Source organism: Neofelis nebulosa, chromosome 10 (assembly GCF_028018385.1).
Source record: "Neofelis nebulosa isolate mNeoNeb1 chromosome 10, mNeoNeb1.pri, whole genome shotgun sequence".
Classification (NCBI taxonomy): domain Eukaryota; kingdom Metazoa; phylum Chordata; class Mammalia; order Carnivora; family Felidae; genus Neofelis; species Neofelis nebulosa.
Genome location: NC_080791.1, coordinates 109,641,119 through 109,653,472, shown reverse-complemented (window position 1 = coordinate 109,653,472; position 12,354 = coordinate 109,641,119). Strand labels below are relative to the sequence as shown.

Below are 12,354 nucleotides of genomic sequence, written 5' to 3'. Positions count from 1 at the left end.
TCCCAAGCTACCAAAGAGGTTGGCCAGCCCGGTAAGAAACCCCAGGTTAGAGGACCCAGTGAGATAACCCTTTGTCATCAGCTACCCGCCCCCACCCCCCAATAGCACGACCCATTGTGATGATTAGCGACATCCGAGGCTTCCGATTACACCAAGGCAATGGTTGCGTCCGGAGCCCTTCTGACGCTTGAGCTCCGACCCTCCCCCAACCCCGCTTCCAAGGTACTGATTGGTTAGCCGGGGCTGGGGGCGGACTGACTTCCGCTCCGCAGCGACGTCACCAGTTGGCCCCGCCCTCGTGTCAGGGCGGCTGGGAGCCTAGCCCGAGGCAGCCGTTTGTATGCGGCTGCGGGATTGGCCGCCCGGCTCCCGCGAGGGGGAGGGGAAGGAGGCAGAGCGCACTCGCGCGTGCGTGAGCTGGCGCGCGAGAAAGGGCCCGGTCGCGCCGAGGCTCGAGCGGCCGTCGCCATTTTGTAGGGTTCTCTCTGACGCTGGAGCCGCCGCCACCGCCGCCGCCACCCGGAGGTGCGAGTGGGTCTTGTGGGTTTGTGGGGAGCCCGGGGGTGGGCCGGGCTGGGCCTCTGGCGAACGGGGCTTGAACAAGGTTTGGGTTTCTCTGGCTGCGGGAGGTCCGGGGAAGACAACGGGAGGAGGCGGGGCCGGGTCTCCGGAGGGGGCGGGGCAGGGGTCGGGTTGAGTCTAGTCTTTGTTGGGGCGAAAGAACTGGAGGTTGGGTCGCTGGGGGAGTACGAGATTGGGGCCAAGGAAGCCTCTTTATTCTTAGAGTATCTTTGAAGGTATTACCGCCCGGAGGAGACGTGCACAGATTTCCCTCCAAAACCTCGTTACCGGGGTCACTCAAGATAACATGCCTCTTGTCCCTTTCTTGAGCTCTTTCCTGCCCTCCCCAAACAGTATTTTAAGACATAAAACAGCCAACCCTGTTATTTAAATGCTCCTCGTTTCATGGAGATGATAGGCTATGCCATGCATGCTGACCCCCGACCTCCTGTTTGTGTGTCACATCTCACACTACCCCTCAAGTACAAACCTTTCCCCTCTACTGAAAAAAATAATGAACGTTTATGTGAACGTTTATATGAATCTTGAAGGTGCCAAGAACTTCTTTGGAGGGCTAAACCAAATGCAATGCACTGGAATTCCCCACTCCACCCCTAACTTTTGGAAATCTTGTTCCTTCCCTCCCAGGCTCTTGTCAGGATGGTGAAGCTGTTCATCGGAAATCTGCCCCGGGAGGCCACAGAGCAGGAGATCCGCTCACTCTTCGAGCAGTATGGGAAGGTGCTGGAATGTGACATCATTAAGAACTACGGCTTTGTGCACATAGAGGACAAGACGGCGGCCGAGGATGCTATACGCAACCTGCACCACTACAAGCTGCATGGGGTGAACATCAATGTGGAAGCCAGCAAGAATAAGAGCAAAGCCTCCACCAAGTTGCATGTGGGCAACATCAGTCCCACTTGTACCAACCAAGAGCTTCGCGCCAAGTTTGAGGAGTATGGTCCAGTCATCGAATGTGACATCGTGAAAGATTATGCCTTCGTGCACATGGAGCGGGCAGAGGATGCAGTGGAGGCCATCAGGGGCCTTGACAACACAGAGTTTCAAGGTGAACTGCTCTGGGATCTGGGTGGCAGAACTGAGTAGTGGGGTCTAGGTCAAGACAGAGATAAGAATGCAGGACCACGTGGCTGGCAGGGTGGTGTCTTCAATTCTATTTTGGCCGATATAATAGATTGCATGTTTACCACTCTTAAGTACGGTTTACTCTTGGGAGAAGCAAACACTTCCCCTTTTCAGATGTATTAGCCAAGATGTTCCTCCGCAGCTGTATAGAATCACAGACTGTGGGTTACTTTATCCCACAGTCTTCGTTTATCTGAGTTGTGCTGGAAGTTTACTCTGCCTGGGCAAATGAGCACCTCATGTGAGAAGGGAGGATAAAAGTCTGTGGATTACCTGCTTCTTTTGTTATATTCAGGAAGCCTTATCTTCCTGATAGGAGTTTAAAATTTTTTTTTTTTCAACGCTTTTTATTTATTTTTGGGACAGAGAGAGACAGAACATGAACGGGGGAGGGGCAGAGAGAGAGGGAGACACAGAATCAGAAACAGGCTCCAGGCTCCGAGCCATCAGCCCAGAGCCTGACGCGGGGCTCGAACTCACGGGCCGCGAGATCGTGACCTGGCTGAAGTCGGACGCTTAACCGACTGCGCCACCCAGGCGCCCCCCTGATAGGAGTTTAAATGCCTAGGATTTTGTACTCTTTACTGCCTTGGGTGATAGGTTGTTGTAGGAAAGAGGAACAGAGACATGTAGAGAGATCCCTGTTAAAAATCTAGATGGTAGGGGCGCCTGGGTGGCGCAGTCGGTTAAGCGTCCGACTTCAGCCAGGTCACGATCTCGCGGTCCGTGAGTTCGAGCCCCGCGTCAGGCTCTGGGCTGGGCTGATGGCCCAGAGCCTGGAGCCCGTTTCCGATTCTGTGTCTCCCTCTCTCTCTGACCCTTCCCCGTTCATGCTATGTCTCTCTCTGTCCCAAAAATAAATTAAAAAGTTGAAAAAAAATTTAAAAAAAAATCTAGATGGTAAACCTGGATTTGGGGGAGTATCTTTTGAGTGCTCAAATATATTCGGTCTGTGAACTATACAAGCAGGGCCAAAAACCATGCCATTGGACTATTCTCTTCGGCCTACTATTATTTAATGGAAAAATAGAGGAAATTTTTAAAAATACTAGGTTGAATGAGGTGATGGTCTTGCTTCTGAGAGGTTCCAGTAAGGGTGTTGTAGAGTGTATTGTGTAATTTTTTTTTTAAGTCTATTTATTTATTTTGAGAGAGAGTGAGCAAGTGTGGGTGGGGGAGGGGCAGAGAGAGGATCCCAAGCAGGCTCTGCAGGGTCAGCCAGATGTGGGGCTTGAACCCCCGAACCATGAGATCATGACCTGAACCGAAATCAAGAGTTGGGCACTTAACCAACTGAGCCACTCAGGCGCCCCTAATTTTACCAGTTGTAAAGGTACATCTGTTCTTCTTAATACCTTGAGGTTGTCCGAAGACTCTGCAGCTGTGCTAATGTAGCCACTAGGCACATGTGGCTATTAAATAAATTTAAAAATTCATTTTCTCAGTTGTACCGCACACATTTGAAGCACTCAGAAGTCACACGAGGCTGGCTAGTGGTGACTGAACTAGCGTAAATACAGAACATTTCTGTCATCATAGAAAGTTTCGTTGGAGAGTGCCGTTCCACAAGAAGTTTTCTGTTGACAGTATCATCTTGGGCCACACATTTACAGCCACTTTCCAGGTTCATAAATTAACACCATTTTTTCTGAGTGCCGCTAAAAGATTTGTTGAGAAGTATTTAAGTGTCCTCTGCTAAACCTAGAAAACAGTGAGAAAAGAAATGGGAGACAAGGAAAAGTTGACCGGAAAAGGGTAAGAAAGTTTGCAGATAGTGTAGATTGCGAATAGTGTGCATCACATCGCTCTGGCCTCAGCCACTGGTGCCCTGGCCTTTAGGTCACCTCTGTGGTACAGGGTGAAAGTCACAGATAACTTGCTACCGTTAACTAGTTGTGTGACTTTGGCCAAGTGTTTTAACCTCTCTGTGCTTCGTTTTCCCCACTTACAAAATAGAATTAATGATCCCTGCAGTACCTCCCTCACAGGATGGTAGTGAGGCTAGGATGAGGTTAATAGATGTGAAAATGTTTTCACAGTAAAGCACTATAGGATGAAAGGGGAGTGTCGTCTGCTACAATGAGTGTGTTTCCATTATGGTTAGAAACTGATTTATAATTTGATGGTTACGCTTTACTCATTTACCTATTTTATTTGTTTTTTTTTATTATTTTGGAAAGCTGTTGCCCTTTAGACAGCTTTAAAAATATTCTTAATTATTTTCACTTGAGACAAGAACATGACTGGACAGTGTTTGGAAAAAATGGCGGGGGGGGGGGTTCTCTCTTGACAGGTAGCAACATGTAAAGAATGCAGTTAAAGCCGGGTACAAACTCTGCAAAGATATCCTAGTAGTGTAATACTCCATGTCCTTACCTTTTTAATACACGATTGAGTAAAAAGATGAGGGCAAAAGTATGCGTACAGAAGTCAGTTAATTGGGGGGCGCTGGCTTGGGAAGAGCGTGTGTTTTAATAAACCAGGTTTAATTACTCTAGGAAGTGGGTGTTTGAGTAATGGTGATCCATGAATTGTTTAAAACGTCATTATTGGAAAAGAAAAATCCTTTATTTGGTTTTCATGTTCTTAGCCTGGCTTCTCTGGAGAAAGGACTCCACTCCGAGTTATATATATAGACATTTTTATAACCAGCTCTTTTTTTTTTTTTTTCCAGATGACAAGAGAAAGTTTAGCATTGGATAATATGTTAAGGGTTTTAAAGAAAATATAATCTACATACCAATTTGTCACATTTTTTGATAAAGCCTTTTTTTAGTCAACTGCTAATGAAGGTGGCCTCTTAAAAGAGGGCCATTTTGAACATCTTTTGAACCTTTATATGTTAATAGCTACCAATTTAGGCTTCTGCGTTCAGGACTTAAGAAAGGAAACAGCGGAACCTCAGTTACCTGGGTCTTTCAGGACCTGTTTCCTCTCCACGTGTAGCAGTGAACGGGAATTGGGAATGATGAAGCAGCTGAATTGGGAATGATGCATGAGTTCAGGTGTCTTGTTCCCCTCCTCCCCCAACATGTAAACAAGCACTAAGCTGGAGTACCGTTGTGGGTCAGCTACACACCCAGCCTTCTCTGGGTCCAGGCACGGGATAGGAGCTCAGTGTTTAGGACCCCAAGTGGCCCATCTCTCAGGATTTTAATAATCTTTTCTGTTCCAGTTTTCAGAAGAAAACACCTCTATTAGGTCGGTTTTCTGGGAAACGTTGGCAGCATATTTCAGTGACTTTTGGAGGTCTCAGAAAATCTTTTTAAGTTTTTGGCTTCTCCAAGTGTAGTAAAGTGGTAGAATTTAATCTTTCGACATTCTTTGCCTTGGTTCCTTAAAGTAATAGAGAAGCACAGTATTTTTCAACTATAAGGACTTTAGGGGACTTAAAACCCTAGTTTTACAACCTTTGGAACATTGTGGAAAAAACAACTATCACTTCTATTCAGATCTTTCAATGCTGGTTAAAAAAATATTTTACCTGAATCCTTTTCACAGCTACTACAGAGGTAGATTTTGCCATAGATGTTTATAAATTTATGAGTCCTACTCAATAAAACAGGAATGAAGACTGGGTGTAGTAATAGAAACATCAAGCAAAAATTACTGAGTTTTGTTTCTCAAGAAAAAAATTCTTTTAATGTGCTTTTAGGTCTCTCAATTGGCTACTTTTTAGATTGGCATGGTTACTCCAACTTCAGAATTGGAGCAGTTTGTGTCTGTCACACAGGTTCATGTCACCATGCATGTTTGGAAACCAAGTACCTTGTGTCTTCCAGTCTAAGTCATAGGGAACTGTACGTTTGGGATATAAATTGGAGCAAAAAAGAATCCGTATTTCTGTTCTAAACATAGTTAGCCCAGGGTCCTTACTAACGTCTCAGAATTAGAATGGGAGTATTTAAATCTCTGAAAGCAATGGGTGGCTAAATGCTGCTTTCGGAGAATGACTGCCATTTGGCATCTGTCGACTCTCAGTGGTGATGGTGGATGCTGCATCTCTGCCGGCAGCTAGAAGAAGAACCTGAGCACTTTTGTTTGTGCTAAAGAAAAGGTTTTAACTTGGAGGCGGCAAGTACTAGAAACTGGGGTGGTATGAATCTTAGACACTGGGCGGAACGGAGTTTGACTAAAGTGATGTTACCGCACTAACCCGCTCCCCTCTCAGGGTCAGTGCATGGCGCTGTTGTGGCTGCCGTCCTGAATCGGGCTGTTTCCAACAGGATGGTGGAGCATGAGGCCTCCTATCCGCATAGCTGCATCCAGAACAAGGTCTGTTAAAGAGAGAGCAACTTGCTGATTGCGGAGGGGGGATTTGTTCTGAGCAGCCTTTAAGAGTGACGCGAAGCCCCTGTTCTCTGCCTCCAGTGGCTGCCTTTTGGCCACGATTTGAGAAGTAACTGACTTTATCTCCAAAGTCTTAGGCAGTTTGGCACTAAATACTGCCAAGAATAATCCTTTCCTCAAACTGCTTTTAAAGACCTTGGATGCTTTCATCAGTAAGGGTCCCTGGGCATGGTGGTACATAAGCCCTGGGCAAAGATTGTTTCTTCTCTTAGCTGTTCCTGGTGCTGGTCATTTCCTGGAGGAATGGATGTTGCTTGTTTATATGGGTGCCCAGAGAGACCTTTAGGTAAATGCTGCATTTTTCTAAGAAGTAGATAATCCCCTGTGAAGATTGTAAGCTACGCTGCAGGATGAAATGCTGGTCATTCCATTACATGGGAACACATTGTCCCGAAGAAACCAGAACTGTTTCAGTATCTTTCTAATTTTTGCTGTTGAGAGACCTTGGTCAAGTTTTCTTTTTCACGGTAGGCATGGATTCACCCTTGCTGAAAAATGTGGGGTGGGGTTGAGATCTGGAGGGTCTTATAACTCCTAGAGGTACTGGAGGTGAAGCAGATGATGAGCCAGGTATGATTTGTGTACCCAACATAGCCTTCTGGTGACATCTGCAGAAATGGCTGGACGAAACAAGATGGACAGAAGATCGCTGTGGTTTTTAAGCTACAGTTAAATGCTCAGGCCTTGTATTGCCCTGAGTAAATCAGTGAGAGGTTGGTAAGATGCTTTTCAAATGTGGCATAACTGAGGTGTTGTTGGCTATCTGATTTGGAAGAAATGGCGGGTCTTGAATCGTTACAGTTATAATCAATCTTAGCAGTGAAAAGTGCTGAACTGAAAAGTTTCTCAGTTTCTGTCTTGGGGGGAGAGGGGGAAGGAAGGGAACGTTGTGGACACAGAAGTAGGAGGGAATCTGGTCAACCTGGTGTAAGTAGAAAGTATTGACTGATCGCAGAGAACTCAAAGTTCCTAGCTGTCCTCTATATTGAAAAGTAACTTCATCTTTTGGAGGGAATTGCTGAAATAGGGTTGCAGGAGTGTGTGTATGTATGTGTGTCTTAGACCAACTAGTTTACTTTCGTTTTGGGGAGGATTGAAGAATGTCATTGAGTTATAATAAGTCTTCTTGCATCTATTTTCTCAAGGCAAAAGAATGCACGTGCAGTTGTCCACCAGCCGGCTTCGGACTGCCCCTGGGATGGGAGACCAGAGTGGCTGCTATCGGTGTGGGAAAGAGGGGCACTGGTCAAAAGAGTGTCCAGTAGATCGTACAGGCCGTGTGGCGGACTTTACCGAGCAGTATAATGAACAGTATGGAGCAGTGCGCACGCCTTACACCATGGGCTACGGGGAATCCATGTATTACAACGACGCATATGGAGCACTCGACTACTATAAGCGTTATCGGGTCCGCTCTTATGAGGCAGTGGCAGCGGCAGCAGCAGCTTCTGCGTACAACTACGCGGAGCAGACCATGTCCCATCTGCCTCAAGTCCAGAGCACAGCTGTGACCAGTCACCTCAACTCCACTTCTGTTGATCCCTACGACAGACACCTGTTGCCGAACTCAGGTGCTGCTGCCACTTCGGCTGCTATGGCTGCTGCTGCTGCCAACAGTTCCTCCTATTATGGAAGGGACCGGAGCCCCCTGCGTCGTGCTGCAGCTGTGCTCCCCACAGTTGGAGAGGGCTACGGTTATGGGCCAGAGAGTGAGCTGTCTCAGGCTTCAGCAGCTGCACGGAATTCTCTGTATGACATGGCCCGGTATGAGCGAGAGCAGTATGTGGACCGAGCGCGGTACTCAGCCTTTTAAAAACTGGAGGTGAGAGTGGGGTGGGTGTGGTTAAGAGACTCTATTTTGTTTCCTTGAAAGAGACCTGTGCTGCATGGAGGAGGCTAAAGCCACCTGTTTGTTTGCTGTCAGGACGGTCTCCAAGTGGTATAAATTACATAGTAGTAGTTTTCAATATTTCTCTAGCTTAGGCCAGAGGTTCATTTGGCCTCTTGAGGTTTTTTAGTGTACGACTCCAACCAACTTTTTCCTTCTGAGAGAACAACAAACTCAGTTAGTGCGAATATTATTTAATCAAGCGTAAGCAATCTGGGTTACAGAATGTAGTTAAGAGAACATTTGTTGAGCCCCCTCTTTGTACATTATATTATTGAGTCTACACAATAAGCCTTTAAGATGTTTTCTCTTTTACAGAGCAGGGAACAAAGGCTCAGAGAGGTTAAGTACTTTGAGGTCATCTGACAATTGAGAGGTAGAGTTCAAACTCAGGCCTTGCTGACTCCAAAATGACTCTCTTTCCACCATGAAAGTCACTGTGGTCTAAGCTGAAGAGCACGGGTTCAGGAGTTACGAGTGAATGTCACGGTGAGAATTTTAACTACAACTTTAGACTTCTCACTTGCCAACAAAACTACTACTTAGGTCATTAGCCTTTATCAGAGGAAGCTCTTCTAATATCCTAGAGCTATAAGCCAAATAAAGATCTATAAATTTCAGGTGTTTATTAGTTCTAAGACCCTTGAAAGCAAAATGTTTTGATGCCACTGTCCCATGGAGTCCTTTCCTTATTGGTAATCCAGAGCATCTTCTTCTGCGTGGGCACTTTAAGCCCTGTTTCTGCAGAGTCTGTGTTACTATCATGTAGAACCCCAACACTTCTCATTTCTTCTAGCAGTTTTTGGTTTGTGTTCAAGAGGAACCTATAAGGAACTAGGAGAATAGGTAATTTTCTAACGGGTATAAAATCCCACTGGTGGTGCCCCTACTTCAGACAAGGTATGCCAAAGATGTTGGAATGTCAAGAATAATCAGCAGTAATATCTAGAGATTGATAAATCTCTTCATCTGAGTGGAAGTGGCATCACGACAACTTCTGTTCTCATGGTTTTCCTTGTGCTTTGAAATCAAGCATCACTTGAATTGGAAGCCTACCCGAGAGGTCAAATGGAGTTACCGCTGAGTTTCCAGGGTTCCTAACTTATCCTGTTGGTAAATATATGTGTAGAAGAAAATAAAGCAGTAGGAATTTGCCCTTTTATGTAGTGAGAAGCAAATGATGGTTTGAACCTGTGATGAATTATACCCTGTGTGACCATGACACGACTGGGATCTCCTGAGACCACTGTGTAGTGGTGTATCTTCATGTGCGTGTAGGTAATCTTATACTTTGTGTAGCTTGCCTTAATTTTTACTTTTAATGCAGCAGGATCTGCCATGAAGCAGGATATTTCTCTAAAGGTGGTATCATCTACCAGATGACTTCTGTTTTTCTCATATGTGTTTCAAAGTTAAATTAGTGTACTATGGTCTTAAAAGGGTATCGTTAAGGTATTTTAAAGTGAATTTTGACTGCAAGCAGTGGTTGTTCAACTAACCTCTTTTTAGTGATGACTTTTAAAGAAACTTACCTTCCAGGTGTGAACCTCAAATGGACTGAATAACCCTGAGTTGGTTGCAGTCCCAGGAGCCTGATGTTAATGAGGCTGCCAGGATGAAATACTCCAGAACTGTTGGGGATCTGAATTTGGGTCTCACCCTAGCAGAACTGATTCAAGAACGTCACAACTTTTGAAGTCGGTTGGTACAGATCAAGACCAAGATTTGGCCCTTTGTCTGTAATAAGTAGAGGAGCTTGGTGTGAGTTAACTTCTTTTCTCCCCCAGCCATTGGTGTCTGGAGTTCCCATCATCAGTGGAAGAATTAGGGAATTTTAGGATTTCTTCCTTTGATTTGGTAAGGGAGATGTGATCAATTAGGGGAACTCCTGGAATTATGGCTCTAAATGTGTGACAGTATGACATGTAGGTATGTTGGAGGGTGAATGAACCATTCCTTGATATGCTTTGTGATTGCTGTTTATGAAGCTTGTTTACTTATGAAAGAGTAAAACGAAACAAATTTAGAGTAGTACAGTTGGCCATATTTGAGATCTTGGCATCTTCTGCTTTTTTCTGGACCTAAAAATTAAATTACGGTTTTGGATAATATCCACGTATGCCCTTTGTTGCAGTGACAGTAGCCTTGTATCACAGAGGTTGTCTTGCCTAAAAGATGGTAAGAGAGTGGAAAAGATGTATTTTATCACCAACACAGCAGTCTGCCAGATAGATTGCTTCTAATTCTATATATATAACTAGAAGTAGAATCCTTGGTAATTACATGGGATGTAAGTTTGATCCAGTCTGACTTGGTTTTGTTTTGTTCTTTGTTCTTTTCCCCCTGGAATACAGGACGGGACCAGGGCCCTTGTGCTCGGAGCCAAGCTGCTCTCCAGGCATTGTGTAAGCCTCTTGTGTTGTGCTCTCTTTCAGGTAGGATAATTGCGGACTGAACCCTCGGGCTGCGGTCATATATGAGAACTTGCTCCGCGCGGTCCCCTTTGCCGGGATGTTTCCATTGCTTCATGTTTCAGTAAACAAAGGAGTTTGTGACCAACTATGTTTTCTTTCTTAATTTAATTCTTCTAAGTTGACTTTTCTTTCCTCCTGATACTAGTCTCTGTAGCCTTTCACTCTATTCCTTATATTCTCAGCCTCTGAGCAGCCCTAGGTAAGGATTATGCTGGCATCCCCTTTTTCCTGTACAGTGGAACCCCTCTTATCTTGCTTTCCTTAGGAGTTGAACCCTTCTCCCTGTCTACCTGCAACATCTCCTTTCCCTTTAAAATGACCATGTAGTGGCAAGCGACCTTTTACTCTTCTCTGTTAGCTCTGGACTCTAACATTGAAGCTAATCTTCTGAAACTGCTAGGACCATTGGGGTTTTGGGGGAGGGGGGTTGTTTTGTTTGTTTTGTTTTTTTATGTCTGACCTGTGATCGTGGTACAGCATTAGCTGAAATTTAGCCTTGTTTTATTCCACTCCTCCCACTTTTTTTTTTTAATATTTTGACAAATAAACGTTTCTAACACTTAAGTACCTTTTTGTGTTATTTACTGTTGTGTTATATACTGTTATTTACTACCAGTTATTTACTACTGTTATTTACTGCCAGTATCTTCTGGCTCTTGTATCTTCTGGTTCTTTCTTAGTTGTGCTCAAACTACAAAATTCAAATGAGTAATTGCCTGAAATTTAGATGTAGAAGGAGGGGTTTGGTGCGGTCTAGGTAATATGGCCTCAGTCAGTAATGGGTGAAGAAAAGTTAGCCAGCATCTTGAGACATTGGCAAGTATGCTACTGCATATGGTCGGGTTCCTTCTGTCTAAATAATGAGTTGCTCTTTTCACTTTACAGGTTAGCAAACTCAGATTAGAATGCCTTACCAGGAAAAAATAAGCCAGAATATCTCCAACGACATCAGGTTGACTCTATTTGACTTCATCTGTTCAATTAAATTCACTTAAAACTACTCAAGTCTCACTTCCTATGGTATTAATATTCTGCTAGGATTAGACTTTGCCTAAAGTGAATAATAGTTATGAGACCAAAAAGGGAGAACATGTCATATTTTGAGCAGAAAAGCAAGTAGGGTATTAATGATCAGAAGGGACAACATCCTGCAATTAAACATGTCTAAAATTTTTTAAAAGATTTATGGACGTTGCTTAGGTCCCTGGAAAAGCAAGTTTAGTGATGGATTCAATGCTACTTAAGCTTTATTTATTGCAACCTAGATGGAAATGCTGGTGTGTAAATTCTGACTACCTGTGAATTTTAGAGCAAAATTTCCCGATTTTTTAGGGGTAGGATACAACAGTCTGGAGATACTAACCTGTCCGTGCACCACTGCAACCAAGTGGTAAAAGTACACGAGGCCCGTGTTAGCTTCAACATTCCCTAAGGAGGCAGGGCTATCCGTTTTACATTTTTAAAAAAGGCAGAGATACTGGGATTCCTTGTCATTCATGTACAAGGTACCAGGCTGAACAAAGATAAGTATGTACAGGTTTTGTTGAGCTCATCAAAATGTCAGGTCCTCCCTGTGTGCTTTGGGTGTGTGGGAACTTTTAATGTAACAGTTTAACATACCTTGATTTCTATCTCCCTGACAGATCAAACAAAAAACCCAAAACCCAGCATTGGCAAAAGTTCTACACCAACTCTGTCCAATAAAATCTTGGCAGTGTTGGAAGTGTTCTACATCTGTGCTATTCTCAATTTATAGCCATTAGCTACATGTGGCTGTTAAGTACTTGAATGTGACTAGTGAAGCTGAGAAACCAGTTTTTTTATTTTATAATTAGCCACGGTGGCTAGTGGCTGCTACTGGACAGCACGGTTTCGATGATAAAATAAGTTATGTAAGGAGGGGGAAACGCCTTGCACAATCATACAAAATAT

General features: G+C 44.4%; 1 protein-coding gene across 5 annotated transcripts; it reads left to right on the top strand.

Moving 5' to 3' along the window:
• Nucleotides 1-342: 342 nt before the first annotated feature.
• On the top strand, nucleotides 343-10,986 carry RBM4B (RNA binding motif protein 4B). 5 transcript variants are annotated; one of them, XR_009250120.1, is made up of 5 exons: nucleotides 343-525; nucleotides 1,210-1,633; nucleotides 7,206-7,882; nucleotides 9,488-9,649; nucleotides 10,384-10,986. XR_009250120.1 is itself a non-coding variant. In XM_058689772.1 (4 exons), the coding sequence occupies exons 2-3, from the start codon at nucleotides 1,222-1,224 to the stop codon at nucleotides 7,871-7,873; spliced, it is 1,080 nt and encodes a 359-aa protein (XP_058545755.1). In that variant the 5' UTR covers nucleotides 343-525; nucleotides 1,210-1,221; the 3' UTR covers nucleotides 7,874-7,882; nucleotides 10,303-10,986. The 5 variants fall into 5 exon arrangements, 3 of the variants coding, with proteins under 3 accessions (XP_058545755.1, XP_058545754.1, XP_058545753.1); XR_009250119.1 differs by having other exon boundaries at nucleotides 10,303-10,986; XM_058689772.1 differs by lacking the exon at nucleotides 9,488-9,649 and having other exon boundaries at nucleotides 10,303-10,986.
• The last annotated feature ends 1,368 nt before the right edge of the window (nucleotides 10,987-12,354 follow it).